The 15,771-nt window shown below is 43.6% G+C and overlaps 1 protein-coding gene across 3 annotated transcripts in view; it reads right to left on the bottom strand.

The window, feature by feature from the left end:
• Nucleotides 1–15,771, bottom strand: part of zmp:0000000660 (arf-GAP with Rho-GAP domain, ANK repeat and PH domain-containing protein 2) — a 105,553-nt gene that overhangs the window by 52,952 nt on the left and 36,830 nt on the right. For all 3 annotated transcript variants that reach the window (XM_034569154.1, XM_034569152.1, XM_034569153.1), the window contains 4 exons: nucleotides 11,191–11,297; nucleotides 5,075–5,274; nucleotides 577–662; nucleotides 104–286 (listed from right to left, as the gene is read on the bottom strand). In XM_034569154.1, the coding sequence (XP_034425045.1) occupies nucleotides 104–286; nucleotides 577–662; nucleotides 5,075–5,274; nucleotides 11,191–11,297 (576 nt within the window). The remainder of the gene's footprint in view (nucleotides 1–103; nucleotides 287–576; nucleotides 663–5,074; nucleotides 5,275–11,190; nucleotides 11,298–15,771) is intronic.

Below are 15,771 nucleotides of genomic sequence, written 5' to 3'. Positions count from 1 at the left end.
CCGCTACATTGGCCAATTATAAAGATAAAAAAAATACTGTCTAAATACCTCAGAATTTAATCACTATGACATGAGCTTCTCTCTGTCTTTAGGAAACCTGTACCTGGTTGAGCTGCTCCAGGTCCTGAATGCCCTCCAGGACCCTGCGGTACTTCCTCTCCCGGTACTTCCTGCGGACGAACGTGGCACGCTGCTCCGCCGAAGCGGCGCTGTACAGCTCCTCCTCCATGGGAAGATTAGCGGCCCAGAAACTGTTCGCATTCTTGTTCCCCACCGCCAGGAAGAGCTGACGGTTTGACAGACACACAGGGGGAGACATTCAGGTGAGAATCATTAGTAGACCTGATTGTTAGAATTTGAAATCAATATCCAATAAGCCCAGAAAAGCACAGAGTTCTACGATCTTTAAGATAAACCTGATTCAATGTACCAAGATGTTACAGCAGGTAAATGGTTGGGGTTTAACGTATGGAAAAGGCACCGTGGCTATTTGGCCTTGTAAAGATTATTGGCGGATGATAAAAACATACGAGGGAATAGAGTAATGATTTAATTTGCTTTCATAATCACACTCACCTCCACGAGCTCATTGCTCCAGATGCTGCTGTCCAACTTCAAACTCCGCACTTTGGAGATACTCGGGCCGAGGGAGCGGTGCTGTCCTGGCGCACAGATAGACATGGTCATCAAGTTGATTGATTCCACAGATAAACAAACACTCAGAAACACAGACAACAGTTGGGCTCATGAAAACCTTTTCTTAATTAGTTCATTTAAAAAAAATCATGGCCGTCAGGTTTTTAGTTCCCTGAAAAGTTTAAAAATTAAGATACATATATGCACCGAAATCTCCTCAAACACACGTTAAGTCAGTGATGGAATAAACAATAAAGAGGCAGTAACAAGATGGAGAAACAGAGCATGACTGCAAGCTCGTTCTCTCACTCACAACAGACATATTTAGTCCCCTCAGCACTCCTAATTGGAAATGAAAGCACAGAACGAGGCCCATTAATTGCTAATGAATCATGAGTAATTCATTGTGTTTGCTGGTCGGCCTGTTTATTTGGGTGAACGAGAGACTTCTGGGGTTGCTTATGGCCAAAGACGGAGCATATATGCATAATGCATTAGGCAGAAACCTGCTGTACGCTCGAATGTGAATTATTGTCCTGTGTGTAATGGCGGATAATTTTAGATTTCAGATGTGGCATGAACTCATTACTGTCTTCTGTGCTCAAGCAGAGCGGCGGTGAGGGGAAAGTTTGCAGCCGTGAGCTGTGAGGGGCCATCTCATCACAGAACCAGAGGGCACACACACACCAGAAATCTCTGAATTATTTGTCACATAGTTAGATACTAAAAATTAAGCAGGAATAGAAATTAAGTAGTTATCATTATTAACTATACTTCAGGCACGCAGGGGTTTAATTGTGTATATTCTGACGAGAACAAACCATGAAATCGGGGTCTTCGATTTTGATTCAACAAGCTTTGAATTATCTATTTTGTTATAAGCATTGAAAGTCTGTCCAGGGAGAGAAAAACATTACTCTTGTTGGACTCCAGATGTCATTCCCTCATCAAATTGTGTCATTTTCTAATGAAATCATTTAGCACAGAACTCTTAAAACAATAATCTGGGGCTAATAAACCTGACCAACATAGTAAACTACGAGTAAAAGAGGATTCCCTTTTCCCCTCAAAGGTAAATCAGTTTTCCTCTGAAAAATACTTGTAAACAGTCCTTTATACAGCAGTATTGTTTAAATGTGGTTTCTACACACCCAAAATCCAAACTCCCTGCCTTCAAGACCACATAAGTCAATCTTAGTTTCTGTCACTTGTTCTTGTGCAGGAGTGAAAATACTGCCTGCTGCAGTGCTACAGCCCAGCTCCAATCCACTGAGCCGCACAGCACCACAGGACCATTTTCACTTGTGTAAGGGTAATGAAGCCGAATGAAGTGTGCGTGCACATGTTCCAGCGGCTACGTGGCGAGAACCTCCCATATAAATAGCCTGTTGTAAATGTCTTCATCTTTCTCGTGCAAACCACAACACATGGAAGGTCCGTGCAAGCTTCTACGAAACGCTCAGAAGGATTTCACCTCCAATCAAAAACTGTCCCAGTGACTACAGTGGCAGATCATGACGCCCTTACCACTCAGAGGCAGGTCAGATAGGAAACAAAGGAAAAACCATGTGTGATGCATTTTTCTGTTACCATGGCAACTGTTGCCAGTGTCTAGATGCTGTAGCCTGGTTTCGGAGTTTATTGCAATTGCATGCGAAAGGAAGGGGCCTTCAAGTCATTGGAGTAATGACATTTCCTCTGGTGGCTGCATCGGGAGGAGGAGTGTAGAGAGAGGGACAGTTTCAGGGGAGTCAAATTATTGAGGGTTGACGGGTTAAGGAGCCAGAACAAGTGGGAGACGCTTCCCTCAAAAAAGTCCCTTAAAAAAAGGTCAAAACTAATTATTAAAGCTACAATAATCAATGTTGTTATTTTGACATCTGGTGAAATCACTACATCTAATTCGATAATGGTCAGATGTTGTGAGTAACCCACCAAAAAAACCTATCACCCAACTCTCCAGTTTGCTCCATGAGGCGTTTTAGCTTATTTGTGTTTATTGTTTCGGTTTTCCGGCCCATAAGTTTAACAGTTTCGTTAAGTGTCGCCGCCCTCGACACTCATTTCCCGCGGTAGGCAGCAGTTTTCAGGGGAAAGGCCTTTGTTAACCCCCCCCCCTCCACAATTTAACAAACTAGCTAAATAACAAATAGCGGGGGGGGGGGGGGGGGGGGGGGGCATTTATAGATATACAACCCAGGAGTTGGTGGAGACCAAAACAGAGCTTAAAAGAGTTTGAATATAGGACTTAAAAAGCAAGAGGTACAACTGCTGATGTTTCTCTTTGTCAGCTGAATGTGTTAATAGGCAGTTGTTTTCCAGCTAGATGCATTTAATGAGGCGATAATGTTTTATGTCAGTGGTGCTTTTACACTTTGTTGCTGTCCCTGAGTAGCCAGAAATATCAATTAATGCAGGTTTAATGCTCAGCAGTTTTTACTTATTTTTACCAAATGGTTGCCAGGTTATCTCTGACAGGGCGGTGATTTCTTACTTTCCGATAAAAAAGTAAACAAAACAAACGTTAAGGTGGTGCTGAGTTGGAAGCCGTTTCTTTTAAAGTGATTAGAAAAACCGAGAATGTGCAAAGTGCTTACGCTACATTATAGTATCTGGGGAAAAAAAAGGATTTTTCAGCTTTTTTGATCAAATCCCCCTGTTTTCTAATGTTAAAAATAAAAACTGATATTTCTATTTTTAGGAAACCGACTCGCAGTTCTTCAAGTGTTCACGAGCAAAGACAAAATATTACCATATGAACCTGCTCCACAACAGAGCGAGAGAGAGAGAGGCTACACACTATTAAAATTCATTCCATCTTGGCAAGAGGAGAGGAAAGCCTGGGATCATTTTTACCATTAGCCTTCTCATTACTTCTTTCCTCTTTCTCTTGTTCAGCATTTCTCTTTATTGTCCATGACATGGGAGCGCTAATTAAAAGCGTTAGCAGTCATTGGTATTCCAAATGGACCACCGCCTAGTTAAAGGCGAGCACGGCGCGAGGACAGCTTCCTCGTTGCAGAGATTCACCCGCTCTCTCGCCCAGCACGTCGACCGAATGCAATATTAAAACACCCCTGCAAATGAAATCATTTAAGGGTGTTTGAAAAGGGATGTTGGATATCTGACACGTACCAATTACACGGGCTCTGCCGAGGTGAGGTGAAGGATCACATTAAAACTTATGACAAATCTCAAGCTCGGAGAAGACGATACCACACACCAGCCTGAATGCCCTTCACTTCAAGCATGGCCGCCGCTTTCCTTTTTAATCATGTTTAGCGGGTCAAAAAAGCAGTTTGGGATTCCCCGAGTTCCCGACCGGGGCTTAATCTTTGTTGTCATTTCATCTGTGACATCCAGCACAGCCAAATAGATTAGAGGGAGTCCAGAGGCCAGACGCCCGCTCCCATAAGTAGCTTATCACCTGAGATCTTATTCTGAAAGTGCCTCTGGGTCAGAGTACGTACTCCCAGACAAACATCAGACCACAGGTGAGGACAGACCTACTTCTTTTATTTTTGCTTTAGCATGTATTCAAACCTTGCTCGGGATTTTTCAAATGAAGTTTGGTCTTTCTTTTCTGTTTGGAGTATCACTCATTATACCTTTTTCCACTTATGACAGTTTTTCTAGCCAGGCACTGCTTATTCATGAGTCAAAGGTTATATGCATGTACAATAATATTCCCTTCCTACATAGGAATCTGTAATTTTTCAATAATTTCAGAGAAAGTTTGAGGTTAAGAACTACATCAATAATTGCAGGTACAGTGCGGTCGGTCGGTCGGGTTAACGAGTTGGCGTGGTCGGTCGGGTTAGGGTTTCCCAGCGAATAATTCATGACTCTTGTATCAGGTATAATTAGATAAATGATACGGGTGTGAGCAATTTGGTGCAGTTTGAATAAATTCAATGGGACTGTCGGCCTTGGCAGAGGTATGCGCTCTACTGATTGCCGTTTTACTTTATTCTGATAAGTCGCTTGCAAAATCTAGATTGTCTTTTTCGTCATTTATATGAACACCGTCAAGAGGAAATCGTACAATTAAAAGCAAACGAAGATGTAAGTATCAAATGACAAATTGGGTTAAATTTCACTCGGAAACCTAAACCTGAAGGTAAATCAAACGTAATTCCAATAATCAGAACTAAATTGCATTGTTTTTCAGTAGGAAATCATGGGAAAGCGTTTTGGTTTCTTCTTATCTTTTCTCTCTCTTGTTTAAGTCTTCATTTTGTGACACATTTGTTTCTTCACTGCATTAGGAACTATCAAATGAAGCGACTCCTCACAGGCTGCTTGTTGCCACTCACACAAACCTGTGTGTGGGCGGCTCCAAGTAGGGGATCGCTCATTTGATTGTTTATCTTGTGTACAGTATGTTTCACAGTGTGTGTGTGTGTGTGTCAGGCACGTGTGTGTATGCGTCCCTTACCTGCACATTTCTTACAGATGACCACACCCAGATTGACGGACGCCCACTCGGGCCGGGGGGCGCGGCAGTCGGCGCAGCTCCTGTTGGCCTCGTCGAACCAAATCTTCTCTGCCACTTCATAGTCGGAGAGCGTCTCGGCGATCGATTCTTGGACCGCTTCAATCCACTCCTCCTTCTCCCATTCTGACTCGGCCGTGAAGCTGCAACAATTGATTTTTTTTTTTGCCCCCCCCCACACACCCAGACATGCCTCACCGTTATTGATTTGATTTGAGAGAGCAATTAAACAGCATACTATTGCTTGGCAGGGTTATGGGGGCGTGCAGGATTTGGAGGGCCTTTTTTTGGGGGGGGGGGGGGGGGGTTGCTGAGTATGAACGTCTATGGGTGATTGCAATAGATTTGGTGAAACTGATGGGGGGGGGGGGGGGGGGGAGGAGAGGCGGGTAAATCAATCTGTCTCACCTTGCTCCGGTGAAATCTATAAACTGCTAATGCAGGATAATTCGTCAGGATATCATTTCTACATTAGACTCAGAAATGCTGAGAAATGGTAACGGCAAAATATTAGAAACACGGACCACAAGTAAAGCCTGGTCATACATGTGTGATTCTTCATGTGTCGAAGGTGCAGTTACACATGAAATTCCAATACAGTACATGTAGACATAAATGCATTACAACATTATGGTAATTTTCTCGATTTTACCATATTATAAGTCGAATAATATGCAAGAAATTCTCATTAATAGTGGATGAGACTCTACTTCCCTGTCATGTCACTAGTGTCCAATTAAAGGAAACAGTTTTTACAGAAATCTCGAGGCCTCAGCGTTTGAACACAGCACATCGTGTTACTCGGGGAAATCGAAGAACGTGTTTACATGGACTGATGTAACCTGGCCCCTGTGAATCAACGTGACAGCCGCCCTAGCCCACAAAACAAGGGCTATTAAGGTTTTTTTTCATTAAGTAGGAGCTTAGGGCCTTATCATCCAACATCAAGTACCCCTCCTCACTGGTGCTGCTGTGGCTGAACGAGCAAATCCATGTACCCAAGTTCCAAAACCTTAGGTAAAACCCTCTCAGGAGAGTTAAGGCAGTAACATCTGGCATCTATATTATTAGTACTAGATCTGTGATGCCAGCAACAGGTTACGGGAACTTCTTAGCGTAGGAAAGACGCGGTTTGGGAAGCAAGGAATTTATAAAAAAACATGAGCAACCTTTGGTCATGGTGAGAAACATGTGAAAACACATTTGCATTCATTCAAAATATAAAAACATTCCATATATATGCAGCCAATACACATTTAAAAGGCATGGCAGGTTAAAGAGCTTTCAGAGGCCTTGTTTTCCAATCTAAAGAAAATCCTTGTGGAAGAGACATATAAATACGATAGTAAAGTTTAACAAGACCTTTATAAAAACACCTCAAATTGCAGTTTCCCATGGAAACGGCTTTTAAGTGTGTGTGTGTGTTTTTAAGAAGTGAAGTGTGTGCAACAATCTGTGCACATGGGTGAGCTGAAGCAAGAGCATGTGAAAGACAATACAAGAGACCACAAGAACCGTATGAAATTGAGAGTAAAACCAAAGAAAGTCCGAGCTTGACAGAAAGGGGTACTTAGAGAGGAGAAATGGGACCACTGGTCTCCATGGCAACCTGGCTCCCAGTGTAAAGTACGACGGAAGATGAAGGGAGGGAAGGGAAGGAGGCGGTCGGGGAGGAGAGGAAGCTTTCACTCGGAGCAACTTCGTCCAAACAAGCCAGCGGAGATCGATAGGGTGACGGGGTTCAGCCGCTCCGTGCCCACCGGCCCTCTGCCCGTCGAAGGGGACGACGGCAGCACATCTTCTGCTGAACTCCAACGCGGCCTCCAAAACCACAGAGGAGCAGAGGCAGGCAGGAGGAAGCACCAGGTGTATGTGGAGGCTCCCAAGCTGCAAAGTTTTAAATATAACCTGCAGGGCCGTGTCAGACGAGGCCACGAAATAAACTCCAGCTTGAAGGACGACAGGTCGGTAAAGAGGAAAATATTAAATCAGAGACAACAACAAATGTTCTCTCCAAACCACCGAGAAATAAGTACGACCATAACAAATTTTTCACAAGCAAACAATAATTAAATTGCTCCCTTTGCTCAGATTATATGACTGAGCTGTTTGTATCTGCTACTTTTCACTGAAATCATAACTTTCAAGCGAGCCTGTACACTGCTGAAATACATCAATCCCCCTGGCAACCACAGGCTTCGAGCCTCTCCGTCGTTTCTCTGCGTTCCTGCAACTATAAAATCATAGTGCTCAACTATCGTTCCACACTGAACCCATGCAATTATCTGGAAAGTTATCAAAGCTGAAATGAACAGAGGGAAAGCAGGTCCCAAGTCTCTGTATTTTAAAGTTCGACAACAGAGGTAATACTGCTTATATCCCAGTGTTGTAACAGAACCATGCTGATTGGAGATCTAAATAAATTAACTATTAATTTCAATGAATTGATTGTTTTATGACACAATGGGAGCCAGGCTAGCTGTTTCTAGACCTTATGCCAAGCTAAGCTACAGTCAAAGTCCAACAACAGTGTTTTGGCTGATAGTGGTATTAGCAGCGGCTAATGAGGGATATAAATAAACGTAAACCTATAGAACAGCAGTTTAACTCCCCGTTAACCGTCTGTATGCAACGCTAAGGTGGTGTTACATCCGCTGGCTCCATACGAGAGTGGCATCAATCGTCTCGTCCAACTCAAGAAGGCAAATTAGCAGATTTCCATAAATGTCATACTGTTGAATTAAAAAAATGTACCCAACATTTCATTTCAACTGGCCTACGCGACCTTCATGGTGTGGAGTTAGAAAAAACGCTCTTAACAATCAACCAAGGACCAGATTTCAGTCCCTATTCATGAACTTAATGTAAAATGACAGTTAAATTTGGAAACTTGAAATTCTTAGTTCTGGTGACCTTTAAATCCCAAGTTTTCTCCCTCTGGTGATTTTGATCCTATTTGCTGTGGAAGGCTTTTATGCTCCGCTATCCTACATAGCACATAGAAGCGAGGAAATCAAATTCTACTTCATGAATGATGAATGGGCGCATGGCTTCTTTCGCATGCATGTGTAATGTACTTAATGGTAATATATACAAAGTGGTTTGTATAATTAAACAGAAGGATTTCTTTCATATTATACTTGGATGTTAAATATTAAGAGCAGTTAATCAAGTTTGAGTTGAAATATTTGCTCACAGAGTTTGGACTTGACAATAATTAATACATCCACTAGATATGAAACAGAGTGTACTTAAACTAAAAGCAGCAAAAGAGACATTGAGCCAATCAAACAAGATCAAATGTACCAAAAAATATCAAATTCAATTTTCAACGCCAGCCCAAAAACGAAATAAATTGTCCAGACATAAATCATCATGACAAAAATAGACAAGACAATGTGAGATAATATGAAAACACAGATAAATCAATCATCACCAGTGGGTTTTAGTCAATTTTTGGGGAGACATGAGGAGGTGAAAAGAGAATCAAGAAATACTGATGAACTTCAGTGCAGATTTCCTCCAAGATCCTCTGCTCTAATGAAACAAGGTTGAACTTCTTGGCCTCAATTATGAAGCATCATGTCCGAGGGGAAACCAGGCACCGCTCATAATCTGCCCTATGCCAGCGGCGAAGCGTGGCGGCGGCAGAACCACGCTGTCGGGGGAAAGGTTCAGGGGCGGGGAGACTGGTCAGGGTCAAGGCAAAGCCGAACAGAGCAAAAGCACAGATATGCTTAATGATGACCCCGGTGAAGAGCGCTCAGGACGTCAGACTGGGCCGAAAGGTTCGCTTTCTTTTAGGACGATGACCTTAATTAAGAACACAGCCTGAGACAGCGTACAAGAGGCTCAGAGAGAACTCTGTGAATGTGGCCCCGGCAAGAAACCTGACCTGAGCCCAACCAAACAGCTCAGGAGAGAATGAGCATGTCTGTCCAAGGACCTGAGAGAGAGTTTGAGAGGATCTGCAGAGAAGAATAGGATAAAATCTGCAAAATGAAGGTATGCAAAGCTTTTCATGTCATATCCAAGAACTCTCGAGGTTGTAATCACTGCCAAAAGGAGCAAAGTACTGAGTTGAAGGTTCTGAATAGTTTTTTTTGAGTAAATAAAAGGTCTGCAAAATTAAAAATCCCGAAGTACGCAGTAAAATCGACACCTCACCTGAAACTCCTCGTCAGTGGTCCTGCCAATACTTCGTAGGAATCATGCCCTCAATGCCCCACATTTACAGAGGCTGACATTTAACTATCTAACTGTGAGATCATCATTATGCGTGTGAAGCTCATAGCTTTGGAATAATCAAATCTAAATCATTAAACTGTAATCGCACCCAGGAGATCCCAAGACCTCTCACAGTTTTCACCTGGAAAACAAACAAACGTGGATTTTTCTCCGATGTTGCAAGTTTTCTGACCAGGAGCAAAAAAAGTTTTTTTCCTCCAAACTTGGCCCGGTTACATCTCTCCACTCTGCCTCATTGTCATTCTCCCTCCTCATAAAAAGCCTGCGATTGTATCTACCACAGCGGACTGAGCGCTCCGTCCGTTTAGCTGCAGCAAAACAACAGAAAAGCCAAAGTGAGTCTCCACAGCTTAAAGTGATTAGATGAGTTTCTCACTAATCCCCACCTTGAGCAGGTAGGAGAACGCTCCCAGGGCTACCAATCGATTTGACACACACACACACACACACACACACACACACACACACACACACACACACACACACACACACACACACACACACACACACACACACACACACACACACACACACACACACACACACACACACACACACACACACACACACACACACACACAATGAAAGCCTTTCAGCAATCACCTCATCAAAACAATTCGGGAGACCTGAGCTCATTTTAATTCCACCTTCTTTTTGTTGCACACAAAATGGCAATTACGTCCAGCGTATTAACGAAGCTGCCAAACGATGGGACCATTAAGGGGGCTGACACAAACAGATCGATCGGACATACAACAGACAGGTAGAGGAATGAGGGCGGGGGGGGACTTTACACCAGACAACGGGCAAAGGAAAAAGGAAGGGATGAAAAAGAAAAAGAAACTTGTGAACAAGCGCATACAAACAAACAAGCCGTGCTCTGCCCAGGCAGCTGTGACGGTTGTATTCTAAATGGGCCATTACAGCACAAACAGGCAGCGCGCTCATTGATCCGAGGCCCTCGGGGGAACGGAGTCACCTAAAAGGCTTTGTGCCCCACAGACGCACAGATACCTGCACGAAGCCCCCGTGGGGAGACTTCATAAAGAAATGTTTTTTACCAGATCGATAATTAGCGATTTCTGTACAGGAGGCTGTTCACATGGAATGCATGTGCTGGGATGGACAATGAGTCCGTGAGGTGGTCGACCAGGTGGTGTGTGAAAGAGATTCGACACAAGCGAGAGAGGCAGCGACTAAAATACACTTCTTCTTCTTTGTCTCATTAGAGCTGAAGCTGGACTGTGTGACCTGCCTGCTCATTAGTGTCTCAGCTCACATCACAGAGGAAAACACGCACTTTGGTTTGTACCGTGAATTATAGACACAGGTGTGAACACGAACGTATGAATTTTGAGTCTAAACAATCTAAGATAATTCAAGGTATGAGTAACTTTTGTTATCCACCTCTGCACATTTACTTGTACGTTGTGGAGTTTGTTTATTTGTCACCAAAAACTTGGATCCAGTCATTTTTGTTCATTTTCTTTGACGTTGCTAAATGTCACATAATGCAACGATGTTAAAAGAAAAATATGATATCTACAAGTTCAAAATCTTATCAGCCGTTGATGGCATCTGTATTTAAAGTGATTTTCAAGCCTATAGAAAAGACTGTAGTTTAAATTAACCCTTCAAGTCTGACTTTATGAATTTGCTCCTAACTGTTATGGCTCAAACAAACTGTGCACATGGAACTCAATATGTGCCCTGATCTTTTTAGCAGATGCCTGATGAGATATGATTGAAACACTGTGCAGCGAGCACATACACACGTTGGGGGGGGGGGGGGGGGGGGGGTGCACACTTACCAGAAGTTCTTGAAGGGCGTGTTGATCTCAAAGCCTCTGCGGTCCATGTCTCGAATATTGGCAGCAGTGAGTTCCACCTGAGCGATAGCCAGTCCCGCTCTGTAGTCCTGGAACAACACAGAGAGAATGAGAGCCATTAAATCAATGCTTTACATTCCCCCCCGATCAGGCTATGCTGACTGTCTTTATATTGTAATGATGCCATTTCATAATTATTGGTTAAACAAGATGTAGATGGTGTCTCTGATGTTATTGGTTGCAAACGTTAACGCATTACTAAACTACATGACAATTCTTTGCTGATATCATGAGGACATAATTCCTATCAAACAGTATATAGATCTATATAAGCTTTAGATCTATAGTCCTATAGATGCAGAAAGCCCCCAAAGATTTGCATTTTCTGACTTTTTTGTATCTTCTTCTAAATAAAAATAATGTATTCTACATTTTTTTTTTAAAGAAACCACATTTAGATTCACTAGATCCAGATTCTAAATGCACACACACACAGAAAACAAAGACTTAAGGATTATAACGAAATAAACAACACGACAAAAGTGTTGAAAAACTAAGCTTTCTCTCGCAATGTCAAAAGAAAGTGAAATCTGCCACACCACCTCCTTCCATTATATTTTCAGGTAATTTGTCCTGTAGCTTTTGTGTTAATTTGCTAACTAACAGATAAACAAACACACAAAGATAAAGAAATAAGGTAATAATAATAAGTTCTTTCAAGGTACCCAAGGCCATTTTACAGAGTTAATGGACCAGAACAAGAACGGATAATAATCATAGAAATGCTAGTTGGGGTTAAAAGAAACTAGCGGTGAAAGCTTTAGTGGTTTTGACTTTGCCCTTCCACCATAGTGAATAGACCACTATCTGAGGAACACAGGTTCAGGGATGGAGAATAGATCGTCATGACGCCACTTGTCATAATAATAATAATAAGAATAATTTTCAGATGACTATAAGCTCTAGATTGTCTCTCTAGCCCAGTTATTTACAGAGATGTCTTGGAAAATAATGTTTTTCTGATCAAAATTAATCAACCGTGACCTTTGACCAATCGCCTCTAGGAGTTAATCATCTGGAGATAACCTCCCAAGTGAGGATCACACCAAGTTTGGTGTGAAATGTTAAAGGCCTCTTTTGAATTATCTTGTCAAAACAAACACAAACAAGGGTAACAAGGGTAGAAATCAACAATTAGTCACTGTCAGGCAAAATGAATCTCAAAACTATTCAAAACCCTTCAAAAAGAAAAAGAAAATGTTTTCCCGAGGCCCCCTGCAAATGTTAGGGGCCATCTCAAGCCCTTTCTGGCCAAATTACAATCCTCCCTAATAAGCAGGGATCAACAGGTCACCTCGTTAGAGTCAAAACCCGCTTCTCACATGGGGCTTGAATGTCATTTGGCAAAATAAAAAACCAACAAACACTAAAGAAGGCCTGACATCGCTACAGGGACATTCTCAGTGTCGGCCGCTCCTGTGGACTGTTTCCCTTGATTTTTTTTTTTTAGGAGATGGAACCGCATATAGAGTCGGACATGCAAGAGAGGGCTGCTGGAAATAGCTTGTGACAGACCAATAACACACTCGGTGGTCGTCGGCTTTTTCACCCGTCCCGCCGATGACGCACAGACCTGGTCAGTGTGTGACGCGCATGTGTGTGTTAAAGAGACGCCTGCGGAGACGGGGAGAGAGAGAGAGAGAGAGAGAGAGAGAGAGAGAGAGAGAGAGAGAGAGAGTGTGTGTGTGTGTTAGGCATGAATTGGGATAAGGTGTAGTTAGTCCACAAAGAATGGAAGTCAATGCACAGACTTAATAGGGATGGCAGCACAAACCAGTGTGTGTGTGCCTGTGTGTGTGTGTGTGTGTGTGTGTGTGTGTGTGTGTGTGTGTGTGTGTGTGTAAGTGTAAAGCTCTGCACAGGGGGCAAAGGTGCATCTGGAGAATCCAAACCAAGCCGAGCATTCAGCCTCCATTTTTTTTATTTTCCGAAGGCCCATTTCAGAAATAGGGGTTAGATGCAGAGGCAATGTTTTCATGAGCTCCACCGTAACTCCACACCCCTCCCTCCCCCGCCACACTCACAGCATTTTGGGCCATTTTCTGTAGCCCGCAGCTCTATGCTTTTCGACATTACAATACCGAAAAAGACACATTTTAGTCCATTACTGAGGCGCGGAGACAAAGCCAAAAAAAAGCATGAGTCAAAAAGATGGGGGAGAGGAAGACAGCAGGAGCACAAAGGAAGGGGAATGAGGGAGAAAGTATAAGTGAGAGGAGGTCTTGGTAATCCTCCCTGAGAGTGGGTGAGACGGGTGAGGGGTCAGCTGAGCAGTTTAGAGAAAGTGAGAGTGTGTGTGTGTGTGTGTGTGTGTGTGTGTGTGTGTGTGTGTGTGTGTGTGTGTGTGTGTGTGTGTGAGCCAGAATAAAACAGGATCTGTGCCAGTGCTCAGTGAATCACAAAACACAGTCTTGAGCGATGAGCGGTAAACGCCACCGTGCTGTGCCAGCTATGAAACACGTGTGTTTCCTGCACCAACTGTTCTCTACCAGCAGAACAATTTGCACTAATTACACAAACAAAGAGAAGATAATGAATCTACACCATCTTAACTGATGAGACACGGTTTTTTTTTTTTTTTTTTGGGTGGGGGGCGAGAAATGCATGGTCAGTGCAAAGAAATGAGGGCAGGAGTGCTGCCACAATCTCGTGCAGAAACCTTCAGCTAATTGGCAACAAACTTCTCGGGAGCGTCCAGATTTTGCAGATTACTACACGAGGAGGAAGTCACTTAAACTTTTCCAACCAGAGGGACTCAATTGGAGCCGTCAAAATCCTAATTTGACCATCATTAGCCCCAATTAGACTAATTCGGAGTGTGGTGGGAAACTAAACGATTCTCATTTCTGCACAATGACACCGAGGCGGAGTGAGCGGAATAGAAATATGCAACTGGTGCGGAGTGATTCTGTGAAGCGTTATGAGCAATTAAGACACTTAGCGAGGAGGAAGAGGAGGCTGGCAGCAGAGAGATAAAGATAGAGGATAAGAGGAAGAGGATGCGGGTGAGACAATTGAATTCACTATGGCCGAGGCTTAATTGAGCTAAAAAGTTTTGACACAAGGGCATCTCCGTCCTATCAAGTACAACTTTGTACCCTCGTTACTCTTTTGAGTTCTACCAAGTTTTGAAGACACGTGACGGCATAATGAGAGCGGCTCGCCCTCGCCGACCGCTCGGTTCGGCCAAAAGATCGCGAGGCAACACGTGGCGCTAATCCAGACACAGAGAAGGACAAATGGTTTACATGTATAAAACAGGGGGAAGATGTACGGCGGAGGAGAGCGCCGGCACCCGCACACGCAATGCATGAGCACTCCCGCCTGTCTGAAACGCGGGTGTGTGACTGCGCCGAGAGGGCAAAGCAGTCACCTATACCTAATGACCCTCATCCCTCTCAGGCAGCCAATTAGAGGGCCGGGTGTTAGCGGCCGTCCAGCCCTCAACACTCGTTACCCGCCCAATATGTGCCGTGGCCTCCTGCCCTCTCCAATTAATTCACCAAGGATGGTGGGAAGGAAGGATGGAAAACGGCGTTAGAGGTAAAAATAACTCGCCCAATTACAACAGCCGAAGGGTTAGGTGGCAATAATGGCACTTACAGGGGAGGGGGGAGGGGAGAGGGCCCTCAGGCGAATGTCCGTACGTCTGCGTGATTCCTTTTTCTTTTTTTTTCGGCTCTTGGCTACTTTTTGCCCACAAACCACACAACATAAATAAAGCATCTCAAAGAACTGCAACAGTCAAGGAAACACACTGAATTCCTGCAAAAATTATAAAAGAGATAAAAGAATTTCTCTCACACAACTAAAATAAATAACCTTAACCTGGTAAGTGGTCAGCAAAGGCCCCGCTCGGAGTATTCAGGCATCCAATTATAATTTCTATTCAACGCTTCCCCACCTCTTGTTGTGTGAGTCAGTCGCTCCGGAGTGCCGAGTTGGCGCTAAAAGAAGCACAGACAAGCAGAGGCGGCCCCTGCCTCTGTAACTACGACTCGGCGTCCACTCAACCACTTAAGCTGCTCTAAAAGCATGCAGGTTAAGACCGTCTCTCGCGGAGGGGTAGAGGGGGTTTGAAAAGAGCAGACACTCAAAAGCAGACAAAAGACTTTTGATTATTTTGAACATCAGGCAGCGAGACGGAGAGGCCAAGGAGAGAGAGGCCCTGCGGACAATGAGCGTGGATTAGAGGGATGCAGGGAAACGCACAAATAAATATCGTGGAGGCAAAAGAGAGAAACAGCAAGTAGGCGAGCGATGAATGCGCTCATAGTGAACCTGAGCAGAAATCTATTCACACTCAATTAAATATTTTTAGGGATGAAAATACACATCCTGAAAGAATGTCTAAAAATCATGTACTGAATCAAAAGAGAGGTCCTAAAAAGCAGCCAGCAGCCGGTGGAAGTCACTTCATTGGTCTGTCAGTCACATTCGTTCAAAAATATTTCATAAAACTTTACTGTGCATGTGGAACACGGCTGTAAAGGCTTTATGAGC

This window comes from Hippoglossus hippoglossus, chromosome 18 (genome assembly GCF_009819705.1).
Source record: "Hippoglossus hippoglossus isolate fHipHip1 chromosome 18, fHipHip1.pri, whole genome shotgun sequence".
In the NCBI taxonomy this organism is placed as follows: Eukaryota; Metazoa; Chordata; class Actinopteri; order Pleuronectiformes; family Pleuronectidae; genus Hippoglossus; species Hippoglossus hippoglossus.
Note: the sequence above shows the minus strand (reverse complement) of the source record. Positions and strands in the feature narration are given on the sequence as shown.